Source organism: Pempheris klunzingeri, chromosome 5, assembly GCF_042242105.1.
Source record: "Pempheris klunzingeri isolate RE-2024b chromosome 5, fPemKlu1.hap1, whole genome shotgun sequence".
Taxonomy (NCBI): domain Eukaryota; kingdom Metazoa; phylum Chordata; class Actinopteri; order Acropomatiformes; family Pempheridae; genus Pempheris; species Pempheris klunzingeri.
The window spans coordinates 23,690,445-23,707,586 of NC_092016.1; the positions used below are offsets into that span (position 1 = coordinate 23,690,445).

Here is a 17,142-nt window from a genome sequence, read left to right on the forward strand (position 1 = left end):
TATCCATTGATGTATGTAGAAGCAATGCAAAATGATTAGGGACTCAGAGGAAATGTGGATGAGAACAAGTAGTTCATTTAGTGGAGATGAGTCAAAAAGACATTTTTTGGATTCTCAGCAGTGAAAACACAAAACAAAAATTTGTCTTTCACAGACAAATGTCCCGGTTACTCTGAACATTCCACAGAGCTCGCGGTAAAAAGAGCTACTTTATGTGATGGAAACAGTCCCGGTGAAAAGGTCTGGTGATTTGCCAGAGTAACCTGGACAAAAGGCCACACACTGCAGAGTTTCTAAATGGAATTTTTCAGTGCTTTGAGGAGCACAAACAAAATTTCAATTGACCTTTTTCATCTCATCTCTGCGCAAAACACTGAGACCTGCTGCGCGGCCAGTCTCGATAGCTGCCATTAGTGCTGTCTATGAATAGTTTTTAAAATTTCAATGATCACTGTTCAGGCTTGTGTGACGTTAGCTCCTGAATATAAAGCTGACCTCCTGACCCCCGACAGGCCTCAGAGCTCATGCCTCGGTCAAACCTTCAAATTAAAGGTGACCGGGCCCCTCAGCCATGGAGGGACCTGCAGCAGGAGATCAGGGAAGCTAACGTGTTGTCACTTTTACACACTCACAATTTTACCCTCGCTTTTTAAAAATGATCATCATAATATTTTATGAACTGTAATTCTATGTAAAGTGTTTTGTAGCTTGTTTTGAAAGAACCACATAGATAAAGGTATTATTATTATTATTGTTATTATTATTAGCAGTAGTGGTAGTGGTAGTAGTACATGTGGCAATTGAAAAAAAAAAACAGGTTTCTGCTATATATGCGTTATTATTCTTGCTGATTGTGATTGAATAGACGCTGGCAGATGGTTTGACCGCCACAGCGGATGGGAGTAACACTGTCCACCAGAGTGGACTAAAACAGAAGAAATATGGCAGCCATGTTAGGAGTTATAATAAAACCAGGGGCCGTTCGTCATCAGTGAACGTTCTGGCTGCCTTTTATATGTCAGGGGATAATGAACCACCCCCCAACCCCCCCGGTAAATCTTTCCTGACCTTTTTGTAGCCACTACCTTGTATCCATATGATTATCTGTTCTTTCTTCCGTCTTTCCTCCTTCGCCACCCTTCCTGTATTTTTCACCAGTTTGAGTCAACTTGAACCCCCCCACTGCTCTACTCCGCTCTAATCCATCAGAGTGGAGTGGACTGTGGGTGATGCAGTGGTTTTGAAACCACAGTAACAAGCGGCCAGAATGGAAACATTCTGCTGTCCGTCAGGACAGGGCTGATGTGTGTTTGGATGTAGTGCGTCGCTGTTTCTCCTCTGCTGATTGGAGCTTCACTGGGCCATTTTGGGCCCTTTGCAAAAGCAGGCACATTCAACATTAAACTCAGCTTCAATCACATCACTTCCCAACTTACTGATCAAAAATATGAATTATTTCCCTTCCGAGCTACTTAAATCAAGCCCAAAGGCAACCAAAGTGACTTCCCCCTGTGTAATCAGACATGTCAATAATCAAACCAAAAAAAAACAGGTTATTACTGCTGTGATGGGTGACCTGGGACTGAGCTGTAATATTTTTACCCCACCCTGGATTCCAAATGTAAAAAATATACAATATCAAATAGATCAGATGATGTTCATCATCTATGATCATATAACCAACACAATGCCTGAGTCTGTATAGCTTTTTTATAACGATTAAAGATGCATCAATGGAAGGCTGAAAATATGAAACTAAGACGACCCCTGCCCTGCCCTGTCACTCTGGTTGGACAAGTACACTCAAAATTCATTGGCTGGGAGCGCTGTTGAGGAAAACATATATGTATAAGATAAGATAAGGAAAAATATTAAAATGAAATGAAAAACATACAAAGATATATATATATGTATATATATATATATATATATATATATATATATATATATATATATATATATATATATATATATATATATATATGTATGTATATATAGGGCAAAAAACATAAAACAGAATATAAGGTAATAATTAATAACCAATAGAATATCTTTTATATTTTTACAGTATTGTGCAAAAGTTTTCGGCAGGTGTGAAGAAATGCTGTAAAGTAAGAATGCTTTCATAAACATACAATTTAACTGTTTATTTTTATTTTTTTATCAATTTACAAAATGCAAAGTGAGCGAACAGAAGAAAAATCTAAATCAAATCAGTATTTGGTGTGACCACTTCTTGCCTTCTGAACAGCATCAGTTCTTCCAGGTGCACTCAGCAGGTCGGTTGTTCTAAACATGTTGGAGAACTAACCACAGATCTTCTGTGGATGTCGGCTGCCTCAGATCCTTCTGTCTCTTCATGTAAAGACAGACAGACTGGATGATGTTGAGATCGGGGCGCTGTGGGGGCCACACCATCACCTCCAGGACTCCTTGTTCCTCTTTATGCTGAAGATAGTTCCTAATGACACTGACTGTATTTGACTGTTTGGGGCCAATCGGACGCCTCCCTGATGGTATTGCATGATGGATCTGCCTGTATTTCTCAGCAGGACACCATTAACTCTGACCAAATCCCCAACTCCAGCCTTTTGGTGAACAAACTGTCTTTTGCTACAGCCAAATATTTCAAATTTTGACTCATCAGTCCAGAGCACCTGCTGCAAGTTTTCTGCACCTCAGTTCCCATGTTTTCATGCATAGTTGAGTCACTTGGACATGTTTCCACGTTGGAGGTTTGGCCTTTTGGTCACAATTCTTCCATGAAGACTTCTGGCCAGTCTTCTCCAGACAGTTGGCTGGTGTCAATGGGTCCCACCGGTTATGGCACTGCTGGACATCTTCAGATTTGGAAGGGAAGTCAGCAGAATGTGTCTACAGTCCTCAACGTTGCCCGTTTCTTTGTGCTTCTTCAAAAGAGCTCCAGTGTGCTCTGAAATCTTTGCCTGGGAGAAACCTGAAGGCAAAGGGTGGTCACACCAAATATTGATTTGATTGAGATTTTTCTTCTGTTCGCTCACTTTGCATTTTGTAAATTGATTGAACAATTACATTTTATGTTTTTGAAAGCATTCTTACTTCACAGCATGTCTTCACACCCGCCTAATACTTTTGTACAATACTGTATATATACATATAAAATATAAAACAACACATAAAAACTATTGTTATAAAGTCAAGTGTGACTCTAAGGGAAACATTCTGGTAAGCTAGTGTCTTATCCTGCAGTACAAGACACTAGACTCATTTAGACTCATTTCATTTTTCATTTTCCAAGGTTATGTTTTTTGGAGTTAATGCGTCATTAGATAGGACAGCTTCAAAATAACAAAAATACAGGTGTTCTTTTTTTCTTTCTTTTGTGATATTTTGTGACCCACAGAAATCTAGTTTATTATTGTGAGTAGTTATTATAGTTAAATCAAACGAAGCGACTTAGCTAAAATAATATGAATGTAACGTAACTAACTAGTTACACTTAGTGTAACTAACTGGTGATATTGTATACGTTCAAAACTAACTAAACTAAAATAAAGATATGCAGGAAATATCTTTTAATCGTGTGGTCAAATATATCAGCAGCTGAGAGGTCTCCATGAGTGGGGTCAGCTGCCTTCACTAAGTGTTGTGTTTGTATTGTAATACCACGTCTGAACTTCCTAAACCCCCCCTGACCAATACCCCCATATTTTAATGATAGAAAACCTAAAACTAACATTGAAACTGACAAAAACTAAACTAAAAGGAAACATTTTTAAACAATAAGAAATGAAACAAACCCACTGGAAACTAACTGGAACTGAGCTGAATTGAAAAAAAACCCAACTATAATACAGTAAAGGCCTCTCCTATATATATGTGTGTGTGTGTGTGAGTTTTCAACTGCTCTTGTAGCCTCGGGAAGTAGACACAGCTTGAGTTATTGGTTGTGCTTTGACCATGAACTGACAGAAGAGCAGCAGCTGAAAAGAGAAACTCCAGGCTCTGATGTTCTTTTGGAGGCCACAAAGAATCACTGAATGTTCACAAAGCTGAAATGAGATACCTCGTATTAAGTAAAGGTGTGGACACTGCAGATCCACAAGTGCTCTCACTGTATGTTTCAGTGTTCAGTTTGCTTTGTTTCCCTCCAACGAGCCGCCTGCGGAGCCAGAAGCTCCCCCTGTGGACCGCGGCCCTTTGGCTCTTCCAGGTGACCGTTGTCTAAATGATTAAATGTGGCTGTGCGTGTTTTGCGACTTTTCTGAGAAGACGAGCACTGCAACAGGAAACACTTAGGATCGTGGCCTTTTCTGGATTACATTGGTTGCGCTGTTGCCAAGACAACAGCAATTAGAAAAGACTAGGTTACCAAGCAGAGAGCGGTTATGTTTCCGTAGCAACCAAGGTCAGGGAGAAGGCTCTGGGTTTACCTCATTCTTGAGAATAGGACGGATACAACATAGTTGTTATTGTCCTGGGAGCTGGCAGGCATTGGGTTCGTGTAGTAGTTTATTATGTGTGTTTGCACTGAGGAGTCCAGCAGTGCCTTTAACTCCAGGATCCTGGCTTTGAAACACCTTTGGGGAAAATGAAAAGCTGATTATTTCTTACTTTAGATATAAGGAGAGTTAACGTCGACACTAGCAGCTTTTGATTGGGCAAAAACAGCTCGAATATGTCTTAAAACAATCACAGAGCTACGAGCATGTGAGAGGGAGGACTACCTCGCCTCAGCCAGCAAATGCTCTCTATAGGCAGTGTGTCTCCTATATGTAGGCCTGTCTGTGCCTGCTGGCTGCACTTCCTGCAATTAGTTGATTATCACAGCATGCTGTCACACACCAGCTTACACAAACACACTGTAATGACAATATGACATAACATGGCCTCCTTAAGCCTCGATCTACAAGATAGTATTTACTGCGCTTATGCAAAACTAAGCAGCTGCATAACACAGTCGGCGCGCTCACACTGCATCGATCCACACATCACCACCGCCCTGTGTCCTGGTTTCTCTCACCAGTCCTCCAGTTCTTTCATCTCTCCATCATCTCTTCATCCATAAATACCTTCTTCCCTCTGCCTTAAACCGCTGTTAGTCGGTCTCTCAGACACACACACACACACACACCTCCCAGGTCCACTGTAGTGTGTAACCAGAGGCTAGGAGAACACATAATCCCTCAGCACCTGCTCTCCATACCACCATGACCTCTTGCAGCTGCTTGGGTGTGGGTTTTATGCCCTAATGTCGGTTTATCACACATGTGCCTGTTCATGTATTAGCAGCTTTGCATTCATGTCAGGTGTGTGTGTGTGTGTGTTTGTGAGGGGGTGTTGGCGCATTTGCATATTTGTAGTTTTGTTTACAGCCAAGTGTGTTCGTGTTTTAAAAAAAAAAAAAAAAAATTTAACACCTTTGAGCTAAACACGTCCGGTGCCTTCGTCTGAGGAACAGATGGACCTGATATACAACAGCAACGTTATCATCCTATACACTGCAGGAGAACAGACTGCGAGAATCAGGAGTCAAATTAAATATGATGACACATCGACTGTCTGCTCTCCGTATGCGGTGCAGACATCATTACAGGTTCATTATGAGGCCTCGTGGCATTAAGATATGCAGTGAGATGTTTTTGAGAACTGTCGACTGTCTGTGCAGCTAGTTAATAAATAGATTACTAGATAGGTCATTTACAAAGCATGATGGGAAAAGTACTGAATCTGCTGTATGACAAAACAGTTTCAGCCACATGAAACAATGTTTGCAATTGTTTATCCACGCCAATGCTTTTCCACTCTCATTGATAGCAGCACACACGCACACACAGTATATGAAGCACTGTTTTCTCCTACATATGGGAGAAAATACACAGGTTAAGGAAGACAGGTAGGAGGTGGAAGGCAATACCATTACTACATCAGGTTTGTTGACCTCCAAGGTTTTCCCTGCCCCGTATTAAAGTGCTCATATATCGAGTTAAATATGGAACCATAGCTACTGTGTGCAGCTACCTGCATGCATTAAAATGTAAAAACGCTCCCTGTCCCTCTTTCTGTAAAACTCAGCAGGAAATAAACACAAACAGCAAAATTTAGACAATTTTATTGGCATAAAATATATACAAGTGGCAACATGTAAAAAAAGTGTAAAAACAATACAATATAAAATGACCAGCTTCCCCATCCATGTGCTGTTGGACAGCTGGTCATGGACCAACTGGATGAGCTATTCTCATATGAATGTGCAGCTTTCGGTGCACGGCAGGAAAAAGAAAACACCTTTGGTTCCTTCTAAAAGGTCCGGCTACCTACTGCTCCCACCTTCGTCGCACATCAATCACTCTCTCTACATCTCCATTTACACTTATTCCAGCCTCTCCTCCCTACAGGTCCCTCTTTGTTCTGCGGAGGAAGGGGGAAAGAGGAGGCGAAGCGGTGCAGACGAAAGGAAAAGGCAGAATTGCTGCTTTCGCGCGGAGGGGGAGGAGGGGTGGAAGTGGAGTGACCAATGTGATGGTGGGGGAGAGGGGAGAGGAACAGTGGTTTCCATGCGGAGGAGAATGCAGGGAGAGGGCTGCTGATTTCTCTGGAGGAGGAGGTGACTAACAGAACAAACTGTTTTGTGCCCCCTGATGAAGGATGTTTCTTGTTTTGTCACCAGTGGCTGCTAACAGAAGCCTAACATGCTGCAATTTCACTCCAAGTGTGAGTCCACGAGCTCCTCACGCACAGACATGCCTCATGTGGAAGTTGACCACGTACTCTGCGTTGGTGCGCTGGACTGAGATGGCGAAGGGTTCAAAGGGGTGGAAGGTGAAAGCGACCAGGCGTCGCACGGCGTGATTTACCGGCCGTCCCAGCAGGCCCGCCTGGATCTTAAACTTCAGCAGGCCAGAGTCCCGTGCGTAGAACCTAGTGGGTGAGAGAGGGAGGGAGAGGAAGGAGGGCAATTAAATTCTTCATCTGGTCCAGCCTGCTGGTCCCTGAAGGCCTCTCTGTATGACACAGATCCACGCTGCCATTACTCCCTCTGGAGTAGCCACTGTTACCACAGAACTGTGCACGTCTCAACTGTCTGCTGTAACGTGAATGAATGAATATAAAGAGGAACCAAAGGCCGGAAAGCAAGCAAACACAGGGTACTGTTCTGTGAACACTCGTCAAACACATCGCATCAGATATGAACTCTATAAACATGTAACTCTCTCTGATGGACGAGCCTTGAACAGAAGTGATGCTTTCTATGTTAAACTACAGAGTGGGATGTGCCGCAGACATTTTCAGATGAAGATCCTAACAAAATGGATAGTAGAATATAAACTGCAGATCTCTTCTCTTCTCACCCTCATCCAAATCACACAGGTTGACACTTCCCGTCCTCCTTTAAGAGCCAACCAAATGCTGGATGTCTGATCTTAACTGATCAGGTTTATGAGTGATATATTACTAATTATTTTTTCCATTACAGATTCAACGCTTCTTCAGCGTTTAGAAAATTGTGAAAAATTGCCATCACAGTACCCCTGAGTCAAGGCGACGTCCTGACACTGCCAACAGCCCAATTCCAAAGATATTCAGAATTAATGAATGTTTGCCTTTTTTTGCTTTATGAATGACTTGAACAACTACTTGCCCTATTGAATCTTATTTTAAGGGTACACTGTTAGTAACGTTATTCACTGATCAGGTGACGGTGTGACATCATTCCCACCATAAGAGTCCGTACCTGATGGGATGGTCTCCGCAGGTCTTGGGCCTCTCCATCACTGACACCCACTTGTCATCGTAACTGAAGAGGGAGAGGTCGAGGTAAGGACTGCTGCTGTAGGACTGGGCGCTGATGGGCAGCTGACCCAGCAGCCGGCGCACCGCCTCGGTGTGCCCGCCGTATTTGGCGTTCACTATGGTGTCCTTGAATCTGGGGCAGAGATGGACAGGGATATGAGCGCAGCGACATTACAACAACAATGGGAGTCTTCATCGGTGAATGCGCCTCTTTCAGCACGCTGGCCTACATGTAAAACTCCAACGACTTCACAGCAAACAGCTATGTTTCCACTGTAGTTGTTGTGCTTTGGAGAATAACAGCTCAAAACCTCAATTTCATGCAATAAATGTCTGAACTAGGCTGGCCAGGGACAAAAAAAAAGGCATTTATTCTTTCAAACCTTCCCTTGCTAAATTATAGACCCAAGAGTCGCTATTCAGCACTCAGCAGTGACTCGTGGTCTCCCTTTCCCTCCCCCATTGTCTACTTCCAACCGTTTAAGCTCTCCATCCATTTAGTCTCTCCTCACACCCAGTATTGTGCAACATTGTTGCAGACCTGCCTGTCTCTCTACACTTGGTTAGTGGCCGTTTAAAGCCCAGTGAACTGGTGAGCTGGCAGTTAGTTGTAAGTGCTACAAATCTGATTTACTGCATGTGCTCGCCAGCTTTCAATTCCTCCTCTCACTCTTCCAGACATCGGTTTTCACCACTCTAACATCCAATTCTAAGCTCTTCTCCTCGCTCAAACTATCTTCTATCGTCTCCTCCTTCCACGATCCCCCTCCCCCCGTCCTGTCTCTTCACCTTCCACAGAGGATTTTGTCACCTACGCTGGTGAGTCCAACAGCCAAATTCAATCAAAGCTCCTCCAGCAGCGCTGACTCTCTTAATGTCTGTCTCCTATATCCAGATTAAGTCCTAAAACTCCTTTCTCTTCCTCCAGGCGAGCTCTGCTGATGCGCTTCCCTTCCTAACCTCTGTCTTCAAATCCTCCCTGACATTTAGCTGCAAACCATCAGGTGCAGTTTTTTTCTTTAACTCAGCCAAGACCCTCAGAACCAACAGTTTGCCAGCACAATTACGCTCAAACTGAAATTAATTTAATCCTGGCAGGAAAACATTTGGTATTTCAGGTTAATAATCGAATTTCCTGCAGTGCTCCTCTGTACCTTCTCTGGACCTGCCGTGCGTAGTTGTTGGATGAGGCGGAGCAGGGGAACTGGACGGCCTGGCTGTGCAGCGTGGCGTTTCTGAACAGGTCGCAGAAGTTCTCGAACAGCTCCAGCAGCTGGTCGGAGGTGTTCTCGAAGACGGCCAGCACCTCTGTAGACACCATGTTGTACACGACAAAGAACGATGGCTGTGAGAGAAAAAGCGGAGGGGGATGAGGGTTCAGAGAAAACAAACACAGATTCGATATTTTTCTGCATTTTTTTTCCTTCCACTGCAGATGTTTATTTTTTTTTACAATACAATACAATCTACCCAAGGTTACGAGATTCTCCATTGGTGAGACGAAAATAGATTTTGTGTAAATAAAACAAACATTGATTAGATCTATGTGGTGTTGCCATGAAAGAATCCCAGGACTGCATAGAATCTGTAGGAGAAACATGTCCTTGGAGACCTGAAAGAGGAATCCCTGTTCTACAGCACAAACGACAAAAGACACAAGAGAGGCAGCGGAGAGCAACAAAGAGACCACAGGGAGGAATCCAGATGTGTGTGTGTGTGTGTGTACCTGAGAGGGGTCGGTGACTCTGAGTGTGACCACGTCTTCGCTGGTGTATTTAATGAAGAGGTGATGCTCATCCAGCAGCTGCATTTTCCACATCCTCAGCCTCCTCAGCTGATCAAAAAACTGGAAGAACCTGGCAGCATCATGACAGCGCAGATTAAAACCAGGAGCTGGGTGAACCAACCGTGGACGTTTTATAAGAACTGATTACTGGGCCACTGCTCAGCCTTCTTTCCAATTTTTCACTCACAGTATTACAATGTAAAGTCCCCTGCAGCCCAAAAAGCATTTTCTCTGTAGACCACCACTGTTAAAGAGGCGTGTGTAAAACTGCTGACAGGAAACCTCCAGCTATAAACACAGTCAGTTATTATACTTCAGCCTTGCCTTCAGTATCCAGCTCAGATAATACATCCATGGAACTAACCAGACCACTGAATGAATGTCTAATATCCAGCCAGTTTCTGAGGTTTTCTGAGGCCTTTACAGCAGTGTGCCAAATGAGTGGTGGTGAAAAGATTAGCCAATTAATGGATGAATTGGCTTGGCGACAGAATATTAATAAAAACAACAATAAATAGTAAATAACAATAATAAAGTTTTGCACTCCACATGAAAAAAAACCCCAACTTGCTACTGATTCTTTAAGTGCTGGGCACAACAACAAAATAAATTTAAATAAATAATATCAAAGCTTAAGCCATAGCTGGCTGAAAAGCTCTGAGACACCTTCTCCATGGAATAAACTGCAGTTCAATCGTGTCAGCAAAATGTATCCAGCCAACACAAAATTCAGAACCTGTCTTTGTTCTTAGGACTGCATACTTCATTGTACAGTCAAAGATGTGGCTGATAATATTCATGAACAGCTATATTCATAGTTCATCCAGCTCTGCACCTCTGTCCACTCTGACAGAGCCACGCCGCCATTACCTCATCATCACCAGATAATTAGCAGCTAAAACATGAGTAGTGTCTCCAGTTGTCACGAGCGCTCTTCAACACGACTTCTAACAAAACCTTCTGTCATGTTCATCTCATGAACACACACTGGAAACAATGCTAAACGGCTACATGCCATCTCCCCCATACAAAAAAACGTTGAATTGAACGTTGCTTTTCAAAATCTGGGCAGGAATGCCGTTCCCTCCTGACTTTTACTCCCGAAGCATTGTTCCCGCCACACTTCCCCCACTTGTTGCAGCACTAACTAACAAACCTACAACCTACTGCAAAACCCTTCACCTATGAATTATCCAGTGGTTCACACGTCAGCTCAACTGTCACAAGCAGCTGGTGTCACTTATGGTTATATGCCTGCTACAACATACGCCTCATGGAACTTAAGGTATTTTAAATTAAAGTTTCCTAATAACATAGGTGCTTTGCTTGGTTTACAGTATACAGCTGACTCATATAGGATGTTTTCACTGCAGGAACTTTCTCAAGCTTAGGCCTTGACCAGAAGACCCAGGGTCTGAATATGGTTCCTATATGATAGTCCTAGGGGTTAGAAAACCTCCTGGTATGGAGGTCGTACTTTATGATGGTTCAGGAACTATGAAGGGAGAGTTTGCAGAGCTGACTGCTGCCGATTGGTCAAACGGAGACAGAGCAAAGCTTGTGTACCGCCTCATCACAACACAAGGACGTACTATAGTGCCGATATCAGGACGAGGGGTCGGACACTTTTTGTATTGTTCATTATTGTTAAAGACAAAGATAGGGGTGGCTGTCGGCTTCCTGACTCAGACAAGACGGAGATGAAGGGATGTAAAGATTGTGTGCAAAACAGAGAGAGAGAGGAAACTGTGATGGAGAAAGTCTCCTTTTCATGCTCTGTAAACATCAGAGTCATGCAACAGCCAAAACAAACAACAATCCAATGACTGTGTTTGCCAAATTAAACGTCAATAACACAGTCCTGGCCTCTACCATGAAACTGAAACTGTGGGAAATGTTCAATGAGTTCAATAAGTGAACATCATACATCTCAGATCTGGGTGAGAAGCAAAAGAAAACAATAAATACAATTTTAAAAAGATCATCTGAGAGCATGAGTAACATTGTATACCTCCTCTTGGCGGTGGCGCTGCCGTCCTGCTCAGCCCTCCTCCAGAGGTACACCAGCAGCCTGTGCTTGAGGGAGTTGATAGTTTTGTCAGTGTACAGACGAGGGAAGCCGGGCTGACTCTCAGCCTGAGCCTCAGTGTAAACTGCTGAGAGAGTCAGGAGGTCATCCTCATAACAGAACCGCCCAATGGTCCTTACATCCAGAAATGTCCCCTCTGGAGTGACCTGGGAAGGACAGAGGAGAAATTATCTATTCAGCAGCAGTACCTCCTCACAAACAAGATAGTTAGCTTAAATATGCTAATGTCTGTCCACAGCCTAATTATTAATTAAACTGTTTAGCGTTTTATAGCTGATGGGAAAACACTTCCTACAACATCACTCAGAAGTTCAACATGCGTTAAAGATTGAAAACGCTGAACCCTGAGTGAGCACATTCACATTTAGACAGCTCACCTGAAACACGTGTATGGTCTGCTGCTGGACCGACAGCACAGCCAGGATGTTCCTGTAGAGGTAGAGGCCCTGGTTGTGGGACAGGATGATCTTGTCACACTTAAAGGACCTGGTGTCACACAGCCTGCCAGTGTGGAGGTCGATGATGTGGAGGGAGTAGTCCTCTAGAGGAGACCGGGGGTTTGGAGTCACAGATTCGTTGTTCCGATACACCTGGCGGGAGATGAAGTATGGATGAAAGGGGGAGTCTGAGCCAAACTACTGGGGCACATTTGCATTAAATTAGCAGTTTAAATACTTTTTGAGTTTAGTTGTTAATTTGTTGTTACCTCAAAGAAGTAAGGGGGGGGCTCCTCTGGGACGTACACAGCCGACCCAACAATGACGTAGCGGCAGTCGTCTGTGAAGAGGCTGCACTCCCTGTTGAGGTGTTCTCCATTTGACGCCACATTAGTGACGTGGAGCAAGGAGAAGAAGCGCTCAAACAGGCGCCCTCGGATGTTGAGGGAACGCTGGTCGTTGGCTGTTAGAAGAGTCTCTCCCTCCTGGCCTCTCAGCAGGTCCTGGGCCGCCTGGCAGCCTTGGTATTCATATATCTGTAGGAGGAACATTGGGATTCTTTTTCTCAGGCACATTTTTTTAATTAAATAGACTAGGTCTGTTACAGGCTAGGCCTTTTGATAGTTGGAAGATAAAGTCATATGTGGTATTTGAGGAGTCTACCTCTAATGTTTAGGGGAACATGAGGGGAAAAAAAACATCAGAAAGTTAGGTTTCTTTCTTCTAACCTCCAGAGAAGTCTGATCAGACGAGAAGGCGATGAAGCAGCGTCCATCTGGTGAGAACTTCCTCAGGAAGCAGGGGGGCTTCTCCACGTTGACCACAGTGAAGTTGGGGAAGAGGTTCTGGTGGAAGCAGCGAACTCTGTACCAGTGAGCGCCGGGTCGGCCCGAACAGATCCTGCGCCTCTCAAGGCGATGAACCACGTTTTGATTCTGGATCCGCCTCGGCTTCAGGGTCGGAGTGTCCTCATCCATCGCTGTGATTAGAGAGTGATATCAAAACCCTCCTCAGAAGGTAGTCAGACGGGCGGCCAGTACAGGGGGACGACGACTACATCACAAGCACAGTCTTCTTACCAGTGTCTTTTGGAGAAGGGAGACAAATAACAGACAAGTGCATTTGGTTTCAGGTTAAACACGTTCTAGAGATCAATTACTTGATCAGAAAGACGGGAAGAACTCCACTTTCTGTAACAGGCAACGAAACATTTGATATTTACAGTTACACAAATGTGATACACAGATACTTGCTGTTGTCACGTCACTGAAAACATCTGAGATCTTTCGCTGCTGGTCAGACAGAGTGAGCACTTCAGAGACAGACAGGTGGCCTCCAGTGAAAGCGTCTATTTATTTAATATGAACATTAACCTATTATGTAAAGGACAGGCGAAGCATTTGTAAATCAAGCTTTTCTCAGTGCTCCATGTCACATGTTGAATAGAGGAGACAGGAGGACTCTGTCCACATGCCTCAGTCTGGTCCACACCGTGTCAACAGCTCAATGGAGACTATATAGAGCAACTGCCGCTCATTATATTTCTAGACATTTGACTCAGTAAGCTGTTACTCACTTGCTGCTTTTAAAAACCAACCAACCCGCTACTGGGGAGCTTTCTGGGTCCTCCAAGTTCAGCTGGATGTCTTAGCGAGGAGTGAAGTTTGGCTGACGAGCTCCACAACTTACAGTTAGCTACCGGCCGCTAGCTTGTCCCACTCGTTGCTGGGGAAACGTCCAGCTTCATTTATTTCACAAAGTGCCAGACTAAACGTACTCTATCACATTTCTCCAAATATCCGCCTGCCTGAATCATTTAGCGTCAAATGTCAAAGAGCCGCTGCGTTTGTTGTGAGGGAGCCGTGGAGGAACCGCAGAAGAAGAACAGCAGCAGCGCTGGACTGCAGCGTAGCTCAGAGCTGTTTTAAACAGCGCCGCCACAACCTCCCCAGGCGAACAGTGGTATTGCAGCTTGTAGCAGTAGACTTTAGACTTTAGACTTTAATGGGAAATAATCAAATGTATTTAAGATGCTGCCAAAAGTTAAGTGCAGCGATGTTTAACATAATAGTCATGATTGAGGCGACATGTATCTGTCATCAGAAACACAGAATACACTGTCATACATAGTGGCTACAGTACAGTACAACACAGCACCTATGGTAGATGAGTACAGAGATAAATGAATGTATGCATTTTTAATTATTCAAAACACATTGGAAACAGCACGCTGTCAGACTAGACACTGGTTAAAGATGACAGCCAAAACCACACTGGTGCCTGTTATTAAAAACCAATACAGGCTACGATAAATATCTTTCTTAGCATCCCAGTGGAAGATTTGACTGAATTTGAGCAGACAATAGCCACACACACACCTGCTGATTTTCACTGAAGTGCCAATTTACTGATCAGTAGGTGGGTTTGCAGGTGAGGAGCACGAGTGCTGTGGCAAACTTTGAACATGATTGTAATCACTTTAACTAAATTAGCAGGGAAAACAGACCTTTGGTCACCCACTCTGCCTACAGTGTATATAACTGTCTTGTTTGTTTAGCCTATTTAATTTAATTGATTTGTTTATAACAGCATGTAGCATAAGTGAACCCAAGGTGAACTCTGTCTTACTCCCCATAATGACAGATAATTAAATTATGATTATCTTCTTTCTTATGAGGCATGTTCTTACGGCTTGAGAATAGCATTATAAAAAGAGAAAGAAAAATGCTCGTAGTACATTGGTCTTGGAAGACTGCTAATGGTTCTTTGTGCAATTATCCCTGACCAAAGAGTCTCGTTTAAATGTTGTAATTTTCCATAAAAGCACATGTAGTGGGCATAAAAGGCCAGTTTGAAAAGAAAAATGAAGAAATGAATGGAGGGAAGGATGTGAAATTATCCACTTTAAAATCTAATGGCATTTTCCTTTTCAACTATGCCTGATTAAACCTGCGCTTCAAGATGTGGATGTGTGTGCGTCTTTGTGTAATGTTTGTGCACATGAATGCACGTGTTTGAGTGTGTGTCTAGTAATTGCGTGTGTGTGTGTGTATGTATACAGTATGTATGTGCACATGCACGTGTTTGTGTGCCACAACAATAACCCACACCGGAGTAATTCAAAATAGAAACTCTGTACTATCCTCTGGTTGTTCTTTCGTTATTTTCTAATAAATAGCTGATAAGCTGTACACTACAGACAACCCTCGCCTCAGCTTTTAGCATCAGCCCATGAAGTAGAGAAGAGATGGAGAGTCTACATCTGAGTGTTTTTATACACTTTTTTAGCGTATGTGCCAGAAGACACAGTGCCTATTTAAGATCATTTTTTTCATCCTTCTGTGCTTTTACTGCCCAAAGTGGACAGTGTCTATTCTTCCTGTTCTTGTTCACAACTCTTTCTCTGGGTGAAACAGCACAGAAATTTTGCTCTTAACTGCATCCTTTCGGCACTATCACCCTACCCCAAAATGGAGTTACTTGAAAACTTCAAATTGTCCCCCTTTCAGCAGTCAGGGGAAATAAGGGATGGTAAAGAAATGCAGCCAGTGCGAGCAGCGATTTTCTTCAACAACCGGTCTTATGAACAATGAAGAGAATGCAAAGTCTAGAGTTTCTGTTATTGTGGTCGTCATAAAGAAGAGAAATATCTAAAAGAGCATTTACGTGTGGATGAAAAGTATAGAGCAAATTCATTGACTTGATAAAGCTCCTATATAAAAGGCACTTAGAAAAGGTTATTCAAAGGATAGGGAGCAAATAGAAATACATTGTTTTACCTTTTCCTTCATCTTTTTACTCAGACAGTTGTGTTTGGCATTTAACAAAAGCTTTTAACTTTTCGATCCAGCCTAATTTCAGAGCACAATAGGACGTTTTAACACTGTAACTTTCCAATCCTTATGCAGCATGAACTTTTCGTGTCTTTTGTGACAGTGGATGATTTCTGCTTTTTTCTGAGAAATTACAGTGATCACAAATGCATTATGGCAGCCCAGTTTGCAGCAGTCTCCTCAGCTCCGTAAAGTGTGAACTGCCGGACTGTGAGAGAGGTGTGCGAGGAGAGAGAGAGTCGGGTGAGGGGAAGGTGCAGCTATAGGCTACACTTGTCTGCAGGATACAGGTCCAGGGGCCCAAAGGGTGGGGGGCCACCGAAGCCGGACTCTCTGATCTGGTCAGTATTTCTCATCAAAGGTATCTGTGAAAAAACAAAAAAGCCCAAACTGTCCTTCTTACAGTTCCTCTGAAAGGATATAATACTGAAACATCTGGTTCAGTCTAGACAGAAATATTCAAAGCAAAAGTCACAGTACTGCAATATGCAAATATTGCCCATGACAGTACAGCAATGAAAATATTACTTAAGTAAAACTATTGTTAACAAAATGTACTTGAACTGTAAAAAGTGAAAGTACTCATCGTGCAGAAAAATATCATAGAATACAATTGGATTATTATTACTGATGCATTTGTGTCTAATTACGCATCATTATGAGATATTAACATTTTACCATCGTAGAGGGAAACGATGGGGCTAATTTAAACTAATGTATAAATAACTAACTTATCTTTTTTCGAAGATCATCATATTTCTTCTATGTAAAGTCTTAATCTGCAAAGAGACTAGTCACTAAAACTGTCAAATAAATGTAATGGGGTAGAAATACAATATTTCTTGCAGTTCCCTGACCTGTGTTGGAGCAGAAGCCTACAATAGAGTAGGACGAGATGGAATTACTAAAGTAAAGTAGCTCATATTTGCACAGAAAATAATTGGGTGGAGTTAAATAGATACACAGAGAACTGAATACACACACGATATATGTTGATATACTATACACCTGTGGATAAGACACTATCGAGTTAGTTACAGTACACAAAGATGTATAATATGTCCCATTCAAGCCTGTGAATAAAATAAATGAAGGTGCATGTGACAAAAGACATGTTAACTGATGTCCAGCTGTAAATTTGAGCCAGCAGCATTTAAAATGTTTCCTGTTCAGACCTTTGGCACCACTCAGAATATATTTACCCACAGACAGTTTATGAAACAG

At 42.9% G+C, this 17,142-nt stretch overlaps 1 protein-coding gene across 1 annotated transcript; it reads right to left on the bottom strand.

Annotated features, from left to right (window-relative positions):
- Positions 1-6,075: 6,075 nt before the first annotated feature.
- Positions 6,076-13,942, bottom strand: det1 (DET1 partner of COP1 E3 ubiquitin ligase). The gene is made up of 9 exons (XM_070830880.1): positions 13,662-13,942; positions 12,814-13,170; positions 12,355-12,621; positions 12,026-12,238; positions 11,571-11,794; positions 9,500-9,629; positions 8,928-9,118; positions 7,715-7,906; positions 6,076-6,900 (listed from the first exon to the last, which is right to left on the bottom strand). Exons 2-9 carry the CDS (start codon positions 13,060-13,062, stop codon positions 6,711-6,713), a joined length of 1,656 nt encoding a protein of 551 aa, XP_070686981.1. The 5' UTR covers positions 13,063-13,170; positions 13,662-13,942; the 3' UTR covers positions 6,076-6,710.
- Between the last annotated feature and the right edge of the window lie 3,200 nt (positions 13,943-17,142).